The 15597-nt window shown below is 35.7% G+C and overlaps 1 protein-coding gene across 2 annotated transcripts in view; it reads right to left on the bottom strand.

Annotated features, from left to right (window-relative positions):
• Window positions 1-15597, bottom strand: part of GBE1 (1,4-alpha-glucan branching enzyme 1) — a 172424-nt gene that overhangs the window by 106199 nt on the left and 50628 nt on the right. For both annotated transcript variants that reach the window (XM_086631299.1, XM_086631307.1), the window contains exon 3: window positions 13247-13362. In XM_086631299.1, the coding sequence (XP_086487425.1) occupies window positions 13247-13362 (116 nt within the window). The remainder of the gene's footprint in view (window positions 1-13246; window positions 13363-15597) is intronic.

Here is a 15597-nt window from a genome sequence, read left to right as displayed (position 1 = left end):
ACAAGTGCAGGGGAAAAAGGAAATTCAAGTTTCCTAGGAAAAATAACACCTCTTCCTCAGTTTGTTAAAAGAAATTATTTAGTAATAGCCAAAACTAAGTTAAGATGACAAAAATTGACATATTAAGAGTTACATTTACACTGCTCAAATTCAGAAGAACAGAAAAACAAAGCCAAAAAACAGATGAAGAGAATTTGCCACCACCTACACTAAACATTTCTTTGTCTGATACGTAAGACTGTAGTATTTTACTACCAAACTGTGTAATATATGGGCAACATAATACTTCTTTTAGAGGAGAGGGGCACGCCTCTTACAGCAGCTAACCTAGTGTATATTTTATAATTAGAACCCTGTACTAAGAAGTTGTTTTCTTACTTGGCTTACCCATTGAAAATTTCTAAAACAAGATTCTGGAAAATTCAAAGTTAGTCATGCAGAATTTGCCAATATTAACACTAGATACAGCTCACCTGCATAGTTTTCAGGGCTTTTCCCCTTCCTCCATGGTAAATACATTCACAAAACGATATGTAAAAACTCAAAACCCTTCACCTTGGAAACCAGAACCATGTGACATTCAAAGTGAAATATCAGTATAAATACATATAAATAAATGCCCTCACACAAATAAGCAAGTGTCAGAAAGACACAAAATGAAAATGTCCTTCAAAACCTCACATTAAAAAGTCAATTTACTTTAAAAACTGACATGGCATAGATATATAATTCATATAAGTACAAATGTAAAACAACAAAAAGTGAAGAGCTTAACCTAAGCTCCTCATCTTCTGTATGTAAAGGTTAAACCCACGTATTTTATTTGCATTTTCCATTATAGCGATGTCGGTTGTATTTTCAATATTTCTGTCTGTAATGTTCACCACACTCTAGGTTTAGCATCTGAGATCACCGTAATCAGTGCAGTGGATTTAAGAGATGAGTACATCCAAAGTAGTGAAAAGAAGTCCTGGTAATCCAAGGTTTAAGGCATCAATGCTGCTGAAGTGATCAATTCTGAAGTAAGAACTTTCAGATCTGAATAAAAATCACCAGAAAAACTGAGACATATGGCTGAAATTAGAGCAAATTTATAGCCAACAATGGCTGACTTTGAAGGTATGTGAAAACTGGTGTGCGAAAGTACATTCCAATTTTTAAAATGCTGGACAAAGCAAGACCTACATCTCACAAGAGCATTAGTATCAAAAGTGTTAACGTGTTCCACATCTGTCCCACTATAGTACAGGGAATTTACGAAATGGGGAGTAGCCCGTAGGATAAAACTAAGTACAGTGTTTACGGGTCTGTTTTGATAACATTTAAAACTCTCAGAAGCACTTTATTACAGTTAAGGAGAAACCATCACTCTGAAGGTAGTCTAGTGCCATACAAAAAAGGCAATAACACAATGGAGCAATTCAGAAGCTGAAATAGGTTTCATTTAATTTAATGGTGCTTCCAGTGCAGCACAAGCAAGATTCAGTGGCCTCAATTCTCAGACACATTGAAAATTTTTGAGACTCTTGAGTATCTCACTATCCTGCCTTTCCAAAACAGCATGAGTCTGCCATGTCACCCACAGCACGTCTGCCGATACCTTCTGGATGTCTCAGGGCATTTAAAGGAAAGCTTGGCACTTAACATTCAGGCAACTTTCAATCTACTGTGACTCCATGAAATTTGTTGGCTTTCTATGAACAGAAGCCACACATTTTTTCTTAAATTATCTATAGCAATAAAAAGTCTAAAAGTTTTGCAAGTCTAACAACTTTAAAAGTTCAGTCACAAATACAAATTTAGATAAAACAAACTCACATGTAAAATGGAGCTTAATGGGGTTGTGCTATTGTTATAACAGCTGAAACTTTGCAGTAACAGGCCACAAAACACCACGTTTAAAATTCGTATGTTTATGAAAATCTCCTTCCTTTCTTTTTATATTTGCCTACCTTCATCTTCCCTTCACATCAGCTTAATTTGGCTACCTCATCTTCCAGTGTACACATACACAGATCTTCACAACAGTGTGGCAGAATAATTCAAATGACAGTTATATATAAGATCAGACAATTTCTCTGCACAGTGTCCACTCCTTTAGCTTTCAGTTTCTGCATCTAAAGCAGACGAGTTCTATGTGTGAGCATAGTATCCAATTATTACATGTTCCCATAAGTCGTCTGCCTCTGTTTCAACTGATGATGATACAGGGTCAAACATTAGAAATAAAAACAAGCCATGCCGTCTTGATAATTCCTCATTTTTCAGATATTTATTCTCATTTAAAACTAGCATCTGCTGGACCTTATTTTTTTTTTAAAGAATAAAGAATTAAGACTGATATTTTTGAGGTTTGGGAAATCTGTTATATAGTAGTTTATCATTTATACTTGAGTTGGGGAGAGGAAAATGAAGAGGCGGTAACTAGGTAACTGATGAATATATGCAAGCCAATAAACTGCTCAGAAACATTGTATTATTATTTCATTACTTTAATAGCTTGAAAGCACTTGGAATGATTGTTGGTATATGTGGCTTTTAATACAATGATGAAATTAAATTGGCCGTCAAGCCAACAATAGCTACCATAATGAGACAGTGGACTAGCTTTAATATAAATATGGAAATGTCAGTGACTTGTTATTTTTATAAGGGCAATAAGCTATTATTTCAATACTTTACAATTTATAGTACTTCATTAGCTTCATATTTATTCATTTCTGAGACTAGATTATCCAAGTGTAAAAGCCACAAGAACACAGGTGGAAACACCACCCCATCTCAATATCATACACCTCATTTGAAAGTAAGTTCAGCCCAAAACCTAAAAGCATGACAGGATTAGGTCTTAAAGACTTTCTAGAAAGTTTATGTTAGAAGCTGCAGTAACATAACCAGGCTTTTCCACTAGATGAAATTTATTAGAAATTAAATGTCAACGTATTTCCCTTCCTCAGTTGGTCTAAGTGCATGGGGAAGGAAAACAACTGTTTGTACATTAAGATGTATTTAGTAGTATAATATGCACTGCAGACAAAGAAAAGTCTTCATTTTCACTTTTGCAAGAATAAGGTAACCAAGAGAAAGCACTACAAGTTAAAGAGAATACAAAAGAATCTGAACCAATTAAAGTTAATCTCTCCAAAACTTTATACTTAGGATGTATTGCTGCTGTAAAAAAAGCTGATCATAGATTTTATTTCATACATGCAGTTCATTTGCAAAGACAGTTCCTGCATTCAAGTCATCAGCGCAATCCTGCTATTGGATCATATTTCTTTTTTCTTACATTGTTCATCCTTTCCTCAACCCCTTCAAGTTGCTACAGAAATAGAGAAGTGAAGTTTTACCATCAGTTGAAAATACCTTTCCCTGCACACCTCAGATGTGTACTTTTCTTCCACAAAGTATATCCAGGATAGAATACATGGTTCTGATGATTTTTTTCCCCAGTGGATGACATAAATTGAGCCCATTTAAAAAAAAAAAAAACAACAAACACACACCACACATCAGCACTCCCACCTTCTCTATTGACACAGAGGAGACCATACAGCATCTATTACCATTCTTTTTCTACAGGTCATACCGGTTTGTGAGAGAAGCACTAGAGTCTAGAGGTAACACTTTTGTATGTTTTGGTTTTTAATACATGGAACCACAGCAGAACACTTTTTGGTAAGGTAATGCAACCTGCTGCCGAACCCAGGAACGGAACCCAGAGTTCTTTGCCTTACACAGTTTGCTTTAAAGAAGATTTAGATAAAAATACAAAAGCCTGACAAAAATTTGGAACAGAACAGCACTGTTAATAGCTTTATTCTGGAATTGTCTCATTCAACCTGACAGATTTTAGAGAACAGATAAAACATTTCCCTCTTTAATATCCTCAAAAAAGAAGGTAAGGAACGAAGAAGCGAACACAGCTTCTTCTCTTCTTGCCACTGCACAGCCCTGCCTAGCAAAGCTCAGCAGAGGCAGCAAGGATCAGCTGTTGTTCAACACTTCAGCTTGCCCTAGGCAGGAGTATCTTCCCAAACAAATCCTCCACCCAAATCGGTGGGGAAGGAGGCATGGAAAAGGGAAGATCTTTCCAGAACTCACCTTCCACTGGAAAAACTTTAGCATACTCGATTCCTATCACTCCAAATAACCAAGAAATCAAGCATATCTATCAAGGTGCTTACAGTCACTGAAGTTATTTCCTAACAAATGAACTGAGTATAGACTCTGAAAAGAAGTTTCAGAAAGAATGGACAGCATGTTGCTTCTGCCAAGCTGTTCTTCTTAAAATTGCAAATCAGTTACACTGGAAAGAAAAAGTAATAGAACACTAGTCACATTACTCCAAACCTCCCTTTCTCCAACTTTTTCTTTGTCAATTTAAGATTAAATTGTTAAAATTAAGGCATTTGAGATAAAGCTGCCTGCTTTGTTTGAGTCTTTTTTGTTGTTACTTTTTTTCTTTCAACCAATTTTCTGGCAAAGAAATCTGTTAAAAGGACAAACATTTAAATTAAATATTGACAAAATACTCCTTAGCTATCAGACACATAGCAATACTTCTCAGGTGGTTTATACGTTTTAACAAAGTTCTGCAGAGGAATCTGTGTGGTTCAGAAGTCAACGGGTGAGGGGTCTATTTGATGCGGTTTATTTTTCTGTAAGGATATCAACACATCAGCTACTAGACTCTAAAATTTACTAGGGATATTAAATATTTGTTCACAATTCCCCCTTCTTTTCCCTTCCTTTCTTTCCTGGGGAAAGATAGAAATAATCAAGATACAAAAGAAGTAAAAGACTATCTTCAAAGCCAAGTCATAAAGTCATGCCTTGATTTTCCAAAAGAGGGAGATATAGCTCTATTTGTGAATTAAGCATTTCAATTGCAGTGAAGAACCTAAGAACATGTTTAACTAGTTTACTAGATCAGATGAAAAAGGAAAGCTTTTGCTCTTTTTTCCATTTCCATGCTTCTCTTAGAAAACTAAGAGAAATCCGTAAATATAACATAAAATATTATATTATCTATTTGAATATAAAAAACCTCAGAAGATGGAGACAATAGCCTAGTGTTATATCTACGCAGACAGAGATAAAAGTACTATAGGAAAAATCAAACTGTTAAAATCCAAGAAACCATAGAAGCGTTGTTACAAAGAAAAGCAGTATTATGTGGAAACATTCCTAATAAATTTCAACAGGCATAAGCATAGAGATAATACTTCACTTCATCATCGTGAACTATCCTAAAAGTACATGGATACCTACAGGAAGAAACAACAGGCTTTATAACTGCCAGCTACACAAAGGTGGCATTATTAGGTATTGAGGGACAACCAGTTTATTTTTAAAAAAGGAAAACACCACATGTATCTATGCTGCAGGACAGCATTCAAACTTTTCTTTCAGTCTAGAATCCAGATTTTGAAAACATTTTTCAAAATCGAATTAATAAAGTCAAAAGAAAACTGAGACCTCCAAAACACACAGATCAAGAAGTACTTTTTTCCCTACGTGACTTAAGCAGAGGCGAGTTACTATAACAACAGTGATGTAGTTCAAAGACTATAAAAATTTGCATGCATAATATAAAAGCATTCATATATACGTTATGTAACTGAGAGGCTTGAGGTAGGAAAGCACAGTTTGAAAAGCAACCATAATAATAAAGCACATTACACACAATAAGTGTAACTTATTAGAGTTGTTTCAAGCCATGTCAAGTAGAAAAGAAGCTGCTGAAGTATGTAATAGGGGCACCCAGGCATTAAGTATTACTTATCCTCAACCATAAAGCGTTTGTACAAAGGACAACTGCCGCATAATGCACCTTGCAGTGAGTGGTTGAGGCGCAGCAGGGTTCCTTTTGATGTTCCCATTCACGGAGGTTTCAAACTGACAGCAAACGCCTTTTGGAGATGAGGCAGGTTACGCTCAGCACCTCCTGTTCCTGTCACATACAGCAACGGTCTCTTGTAACTGAGGTACAGTCCCAAATGATCCTTCCACTGTCCTCTCCCTCCTCTTGCTGCCGCCTCCCTGCCCAACAACTCAAGACTCCCTAACACCTTAAGTCATGCTCTCTTTGGTGGATAAAAAAAAGTGCCAAGAATCATGATGTGTTCCCTGTGTTTCGAGGTCGTCTATCATAGATGAGCTCACCTGACCCTCTCCACACATTGTTAGGTGCATTAACCTAACTGCTTCCTGATATTCTAAATAGCGTATCTTAAATATGTTATCATAATGCCTCAGAGAAGTCCTCCTCTAACAGCTCTGGTGTTGGCTATGTTTGCCAGTACAGATTCCATCTGACAAGACTTAGGCATCCAAGGTGTGGAGTAAGTCCATTAGAATATCAAAGTTTATCTTCCAATTTCTCCTTGGCCTATAATCTTCTCTTAACATTAAAGACATACACAGCTGAAAATTAGGAAGTACGTACCAGTAAGTCACACCGAAAAGTGTCAGAAGGTTTACCTCATTAGTGGCCCTATCTACAAAACAAAGAATTCCCCCAAAAATGACAGTCATGTTTATAGATACATAATATGGACTCTGACTTCAAATTCAAGCCCCCTTCTTCTTTAAAATCTCCCTTTTTCCTCCCCCTGCCCCCCCCCCCCCCCATTTTACTTTAACACAGATCTAATATCAATTGAAACAATTAATCTTCTGTATGGATAAACTTGAAGTATTTTTAAATAGCAGAACCTCCTACCAAAGAATTGTGCAATCTTCAAGTCACAGGAGAACTAAACCTGCCAAAACTGAACAAGAATATTCCAGAGTGCTGAGCACAGTCTGCAAAAAAGGCTCCAAAGAGCAACAGTCCACTGCATTACAATGCTTCATCGCTGCTACAACCTCTCCTATGAGTCCAAGTTACACGTTGTTTACCAAATCTAAACAGGCCAAGTCAAGAGAACGTTTACCTCCCAATGAGATAACAATTCTTCCTGCTAGTAAACCTAATCTGTAACCCAAATAAGTCTATAATAATTTGCTGAAGGGTCATGGCTCGCAGTGAAGCAATGAAACATGAAGGGTATTGCCACTGATTTAACTAACGTTTTACTTCCCATTCAGCACCAAAGATGTCTAGAAACGTATATGCTAGATAACAAGTCCTAGTCCCTAAAGTTCAAAATGCCAGGAATGCCATGTCTGCTCCTTCTTGCACATAGGTTATATACCATGATGCTGCAGAACACTTGTTTCATTCACTGTTCAGCTTTGCAGAGCTGGTGATTTTTACTTTTTTTCCATCCTACACACCATTTAAGACACGGAATTTGAAGGATATGGAACTTGACAGACTATGAGCAAGGATATTTCCCACCCCCTCAGCTGAAGCAAAACCAAGAAACAATAGAAGTGTTTATATTTGTACAGTAAAGGCTTCCTTCCATTGAAATCAAGTTCTGTACCTCTACTAGGGGTACCTAGGGCTCCCTTTGTAAAAGCCATCTGACTGCACATAACCTATTTACACCTTACGTTACAGAAAACTCACCACATCTTTAACACTTCTAGACCTAGCATCCTAATCACCAGCCTGTTATCCCATTATTACAAAGCATCCTAGGTTTTCACATTCTCATTAAGAACACCTTCACGTTTTGACTGCAGACTGCTTGAAGTGCGCGAGACCTGAACTCGAAGCCAGTCTGATACTACGCCGCTGGACTTCTGATCAGTCGGGTCGGCCACGACACCATCTACTTCATCAGTGACAGTAATTACACTTGATGAATTTTACTAACAGTGGTTCCCTGACACTGATTAACCTACCTGCTCACCATATTTGATTCCTTTTCAAGGTTTACAAGTTAAACACAGATCTGCATGCAGATCTACTATGAAGTACAGGATACAGTGGTAAAACTGTAAGGATGAAGTTTTAATACAAGGGTCTTGTCTTTCTTGGGAAACTGGCAGACTGGTCGAATTGCCCCTGACTTTTATTGAACTGACCTCTATTGGTCTGATACTGTGTCATTCCATGACAATTCTTTACAACTTACTTTACTCTCCCCAGCATCTCATTGGCACAAATGTACTTTTAGGTACTTTTAACCATGATTAACCTGTTAGTGTTTTGACTCAAAGTAGTTCCTCCTTCACATCCTTTAATATTAAAAAGGGTTCTATATTTGGACTGGAAAACTACTCAAAACCAATAGTAGTGAACTTTTAAAATATTTTGTACAAACGGATAAAAAAAAAAAACTGTGACTGTTCTTCATGTCAGCCCAAATTTTCTGTTTTACTTGGCACCTATAACTACTGTTCAGCAATCACTGAAACCACTCAAACATGCAAGAATCTGGAATAGCAGTAGAACATTATTATGTTAACAAGAGCATAAGATATCAAATCCAATCACCTCATTACAATACAAGACACTCCCTCAAAAATCTATCAAGTTTATTATTTAAAAATATATATATACACACACCCCTCCACACACACGTAGATATATGTGTATAAAAGAGGAAAAGATGTAGATTTAGTAAATGACGGAAGGTAGAGTTTTTAAAAAGTTTTTATCATTTTCTGAGGTGACTTTTCCCAGAAAACTTATGTTATTTGTTCCCTGAGCTGTATATGATTAGTTCTGTCAGCATACACAGAGAAATTACAAAGGCTGCTATGGTGCCCAGAAATGATCTGTTAGAACCCAGTCAAAATTAATTATAAAACAGAGTGGGTTGTTTTGGTTTGGGCTGGTTTTCTTTTTACTTTTATCTGTCTACCTCAGCTACATAAAAGCTGTCTGAGAAAGCTACCCATTTGCAATTAACTCATATGGCTTCAAATAGGTAATAAGATACCAACAAATTTAGTCACTGATACTTCACAGACAGCTTCCTAATCTTTACCTTGCTCTTAGTAAAAGCTGCATTACGGAGGCATGTCAGCCCTGCTGACTCTTACCTTCATAAACTCAAGAGAAATAAGCCAGAGTCACTTACGTTAAACTAGATTTCATGAACGTACAAGCGATACTTTGTTGCATGCAGTGTTTTAATTTCATGCATCTACCCAGCATACTGTCAAAGTGTCAGATAAATTTATTCATATATAAAATTCTTGTTCCATCAAATCATTTCAGAAATCTACTGTCATTGCTGGAGTTGAACAATTACTGCTATTTTAGTATTCCCTCTCCAGCTCACGGAAGAAGACTTAGAGGTTCTGCTATACAAATCTCCTCCTATTCAATGTTCCAGAGGAGCTGGTAGTTCAATAGTAATTGCCAATATTTTGGAAGAACTGATCTTACGTTCTTTTCTTATTTAGCTGTGTGAAAAGTTTTTCGAACTTCATCATTAGCCATGAATTTGGAAATTATTTTCATCTAGGTCTGAATTCTTATTGGCTTCTATTTTCCAATTGTTCTGCATTTTCTGTGTTGTTCCTTGGCGTTCCTATAAAGAATACTAAACAAGTTCCCCACTGCAGATACTAAAAATCTCAGGTCTTAGCAACACTGTCTCTACTCCTAAACTCCACTGACACTACTTCAAAATTAAGATCTTACAGACTACAGTGAAAGTTTAACTTATAGGTATTTTTAAGCAGTTGTAAAACTCATTGATAAATAAATAGTAAAAAGAATAAAGTGGAACACTGATTAGACTCCTGCATGCATACAACACATGACAAGACTTGCTAAGGAAGCCTATCCATGTTAATTTTTCTAAAAGCTTGCTGTATACTCTGAAAAAGTAATTAAGAATACTTTGGCGATGAAGGAAGAATTCAATCATTTTCAATCATGAAAGAAGATAAGCATGTTTGCCCCTCAACTGCCATCACTGTTAGAATGACAAACATGTTAACCTTTAAAGAAACTTTGGTTGTCCCACACCATTTTTCAAACTACCCCCGTTAGAATAAAGAAACAGATTAAGAGGCTTAATTTCTTAATGCACTAAGTTTGTTGTTTTTTTTTTTTTCTGACAGATGTCGTAAGTTGATCAGAGGTTAAAAAAACCCTGAAAACAAACACACAAACCCAACAACAAACACCACACAAGCAAAACAGCAACTGTATTTGTTCACTTAACTCACTCTAAGCTCTCCTCTGATCCATGGGAGAAAGAAAAAAGTGCCCTTTTCTAGCAGATAACCTTATTTTGTAGATAGATGTCATAATCCACAAGGGAGTCACTCAGCTGTTATAAGCATCCATCCCTTCACACAGAAATTTATCAGAAGATCTATAGCTAATTACTCACCTTCTTCAATGTTTGTATTTACTTATGAGAAGACTGCCTGAAGAGCTACAGTAGAAAGTCTACTACTACTGAAAACAGGCAAACGTTTGACCTCTGCTCCTCATTTATTTTCCTACAAAAATATTTTGTGACCTGATTTAAATTAGTGTCACTAGCTACACTCCATCCATTTCCCATTCTGGCTTAGAAATTACTTATTTAAAAGGAATGACCTTGTCACCATTTCAGAACTTGCCATTCGCCTGTGTAGAACTAAAGATGAAAAGAGTGTAGACAGAAGCTAAAGATAAGGACCTTCTGGAGGAGACTTTTCCCCCCTACCAGATTAATCAAATCACTGCATAAAAGTCTAAAGAGGACTGTTTAACTTAAATATTTAAGAATAACATTAGTAAAAGAAACTTTAAAACCTGTGATTCCCCTACGCTTCATTAGTACAGCAAAAAGGGGAATATCTTCATCCCTAAAAAGAAATAGTTCTTGTTGCCTAGTCTAGTGCACACAGACAACAGTGCCTGCGTATTTAAACAGTAGCTCTGCAATCTGCATAGTAATTTCCATCTACAGATAATTCAATAGTCTCATCTTCTACATGAACAAAGAACTGAAAAATTATGCTCTACATGCAAACCCTCATGTTCCCAGAAATACACACATTTATGAACAATCATAACTAACAGAACTACGTAGTTTGAAGAAAACTTACAGAAGAGCAGCAGTTTTCTGAATTCATTAGTGGAATGAGAGAGGATAAAGAGATCAGTCATAGTATGAGGGTAATGTACATGCCTACCATGTGGAACATTCCAACCTCATTCCAGCTTTTGTGACATGTAACCATTTTAGAACTACCTTAACTGGAGGCTTACTTTCCATTTTAGTTATATCATCTAAATACATTGAAAGTATACACTGTGATGTGTTAAATTCAGTTGTGTAGGCACCACAGAACAAAAAGCAAAGCGTCACAAAAGATTATTAGCAAAGTTACAGATGAGGCTAGGAGCAGTTCCATATGGATGAAGTCATCAATTATGACTACGTACACTTGTGAATCAAGTTTCTAAATCTTTGCACCTTTTGTTTTTAAAGACAAGAATATACACACTCAAAAGCAAATCTATCTCACAGGCAGACAGAACAGTCCAGCTTCATGAGCCTGTTTGGCAATGGCATATTTTGAGTGTCAGTCTTAATACATACATCTTTTGTTTAGAACTTAGCAGGTAAAATTACAATTAAAGAAATGGCAGGGTAAAAATAGATAGATAGATAAATGAAAAACGGTGAGGGGGGGAACAAACTCACATTCTGTTCTGCCAGCAAGTCTCACAGCTTTTCAGAAGACTCAGAGCAACTACAGTACTACAGCAAATCATCTTGCTAGCACACCAGTACCAAGAGTAATCAGTAGACAAAAATTCCACATACTAAACAAATTATGCACAATACAGTCTTTGCTTTATGGAGTTTATGCTTCAAAGGAAATGGTGAATGGAAAGAGATACTAGTATGAACACCTGCACTTGAAAAACAAGAGATATGACCAGTGATTATATAGGTAGACAGACTGAAAAGAAATTTAAGTTTTCCCAAACATGCTTAAGACTACATGCTTTTTGCTATTATGTTAATAATTATCAACACTTCTAGTCATTCACACCTCTTATCTCTACATTGAGAGTAGAATTTTCTAAAGTAGGTCAGCTCAACAGTTTTGTAGACATAACATAAAAGGCAAATTTAGTAACAACCAAAAAAAATTACCTAATTAAATCTCAAAACCACAGAAAATATTAAGAAACCATTCTGCAATCTCATATATGACTGCATAATCACTGTATTTCTGAGTTACAGACAACTGTTTTCTTTTCTGCTCTGTAAAATAAAACCAGCTTTCTCATCCCTGAATGATTATTCCTAAATTTCAATTTATCCATATTAATTACTGGGATAATTTCATAGGCCATAACAAAAAGCATAGAGAAAAGCACATAAATTGAGCAAGCATTTCCAGAGCATTTTTATGCATCTCTGTTTCAGCAGATTCCTTGTTTACCTAAGCTGATTTTCAGCAGAAAAATGAGGGGGTTTTCAGTGGTTTAGTTTTGTTGATGGGAGCCTTGAAAACATAGGATTATACAAATGCTCCCAGTTTCTTAATTTTCCTAGTCCATAGATGATTTCAGTACATTTTTTTCCTTAACTACTCATTACCGTCCCTCATTAGCATCCAGTACCTCTTGAACTCAAGCTCTGACTGCAACAATTCAAATTCTCAGAAGCACATGTCTGACTGAAATCAGTATTCACCTAGAAATAATCAACTCTACTGATAGTTGTCATTATGTATATCTGCACTAAGCGTTAACAACCATGGCATCTGACAGCTCAAAGAAACCTTCCATTAATTTCTAGAAGAAAAGATTTTATGCTTATGGATACCCACGAAATACAACTGATAAAACACCCAAGTCTTCCCTGCATCTGTATTTAGTATAACTAACTTAAGCCTACTGCTTAATACTCTTAATTCCTAAATGACAGACTGAAGTTTCAGAAGACCACATGTACCACTAAAGCAACACAAAAAGATCACCTGAAAAGCCATGGGTAAAAGAATCACAAACATTACCAAGGTACTGAGATTTGAATAGGATCTTAATTTCAACTAGTTGCATCAAATACAGAAATACTTTATCTATACATTACTCAATTCTTAATTTTCAAATTATCAATATGTAAATACTGTTTTCATCTTGTAACATGATAAAATGCACTATATCCACATTTCAGCCACATATGCCTGTTCCTAAGCGTCACAAAGAGAGTTAGATGTTAATGTTTCATTCATTAAGGTCACTTTGCACAAGTAGATAAACTGGTTTTGCTTCTTAGAACAACTAAAAGAAGAAAAAGTTATTTAAAAGAAAACAAAATGGACAATTAAGAAGGGTTACAATAGTTGGACAGAGTAAGTCTAGAACCAACACCTTTAGCTTCGATCCATGGGGCACAGGAGGATAACCATCTTGTCCAGGTGGAATGAACAACTCCCACTTCCCATATTCCATCTTCTTATACGGATGAGAAAACGGATTCCAGCCATCTGCAATTTAAGCAATAATGCTAAGCATATTTATCTTAAAATGTATCCAGTTACAATTCAAAAGTATAACAGTGTCTTTCATCTTTTTCAGAATAAAACTTCAGTGAAAGCAGACACAAACACGTTTATATCTGATACTACCATACACATTCAAAAGAGGTTCAATAAAACATGTAAGATTTTCACTAGGCAACCATATTCCAATTCTAATTTGACAATGATTAAGTTATTTCTGCTTTACCTTCTTTGATCAAAGTAAAAACAACCTCCTCCTCCCCAAAAAAGTACTAGTGATTTTAATACCACAAAATCATGGTGGTATGAAAATTAATAGCTGAAAAGTAATGCTTCATGTAGAATTAAAACAAAAAACCTCACATCCTAAACAAGCTAGTAGAAATATTTTTTATAACGCTATGGGAAAAAAATGATTAGCAGCTGTTGATTATGTAGAAGGGGAGTGAGTTTGGGAAAAATGTAACCAAAACCAATCTCCACAAATTGAATGCTCAAACCAAGTTTGGACACACATGCTGCTCGTTACCTCTCTTTTGACAAGCTGATGTCCTATTAATAACACTTATTAAGTATATATAATCGAAAAAGTAAAGAGGAAACTACAGACGAACTTGGTAGCAGTGGTTAGGAAACCACACGATACCAGGCAATGACAACACAGCTAAGAAATTTGGCCTGAAATGCTACAGTTTTATTTAAGCAAGTCTTGAAGAAGATTCCTTTTTCATTAAAAATGTTTAATGAACTAAGCTTAGATTCCATAATTCAAGATTCTGTGTCATCTTTGGATTCATTAGGCACTGGAGACATGCAAGGTTGGACATTATGACATGTCCACCTGAACAGACAACTGCCAAGAAGATCTCGTGTGTTTCTATGTATGTTCAAGGTTAAATGATATGAATAAGACTGAACATAAAGCTTCTGAACGGACAGACTTAGCCAATGTAATCATTTCTAGGCTAGAAGGAAGTGGCAAGCTATGTTCGAAAACTACTTTTTTTTTTTGCCTTGAAACACGCCTATCTCACATAGTTCAAGGCAACAGAGATCCCTAAGCTAACAAGAAACCAGCCAACACAGAAAATTGAATTGCAAGACACTAAAGCAACATAGGCTAATCTTCCCTCATGCTGCTCTTTTACATGCCATGTCCTGTAGTTTTAAAGGTGGTTTACACCTCAACGAAAGAAGAATAAGCAGTTTTCAGCGACCTATTTACAGGAGGTGCAGTACATGATATTAGGCAGGCATTCTACAACAGCTAACAGCTGTTCATAGCCTAAACTGTAGTTCCACGGCCAGTTTAAGCTAGTACAAAACAATACTACTACTAAATACGGTAGTCAGGGTTAAAAGCAGTTCAATAAAAAACTAGATGTGCCATTGGAGCAGGATCATCACTTTGGCACAATGGAAATCACCACAGGAGAGGTAGAGAAATGAACTTATCTATATTAATCAACACATGTATTTTCCAATAAATATATGCTGTGCAACAAAAATAACTTTCTCTAACAATATATGGTTGTCTTGAGTTTCAGAGAAAGACTAGGCTGCTTTCAAAGTAACTTGCTAGTTGCTCTGACACAGCACTTTAAACCTGAGAATTGTCAATCTTTAAAAAACAAAACTGAAAGACACAAATCAAACAGGCTAGACAACGGAACAAATATAACTATGCAAGACAAATATTTTAGTACCTATTCATTTTACAGTAGAGAGTAATGTCAAAACCAATGAAGAGATTATGATAATAAAACAATTCCCATGCTCAAAAACAGAAATACAATTAACTCAGTACTCTATTTAGATGATAATTTTTATCACTATTAAGGTATTTGGATAGTGTAGACAGAAAATACACACATTAGCAGAAGAAAAGTCTTTACTAAACTGTTGCTTGATTAATAGCAGAAGAGCTTGTATATTAGTAAGATTTAGACAGGTCTTCCCCCTTGGTTTTACTCTGGAGTTTCAACCAAAAAAAATAATGAAATAAACACTACTATAATCTGCTAAGACCAACATCAAACAAACAATATCCTAGCAATAAAAAAAATCCTTCTTAAAAGAATGTCAAAACAGCAGACACTATATATATTGTTTATATCCTCTAATACATATATTTATTTTATTTCAGGGAATGCTAAAAAGATGTAGAGTACATCACTAAGATTTTACGGCTTGAGTAAAAAAAAAAAAAAAAAATCAAGT

Source organism: Tauraco erythrolophus, chromosome 1 (genome assembly GCF_009769465.1).
Source record: "Tauraco erythrolophus isolate bTauEry1 chromosome 1, bTauEry1.pri, whole genome shotgun sequence".
Lineage (NCBI taxonomy): Eukaryota > Metazoa > Chordata > Aves > Musophagiformes > Musophagidae > Tauraco > Tauraco erythrolophus.
This window is presented reverse-complemented; position numbering and strand designations above follow the sequence as displayed.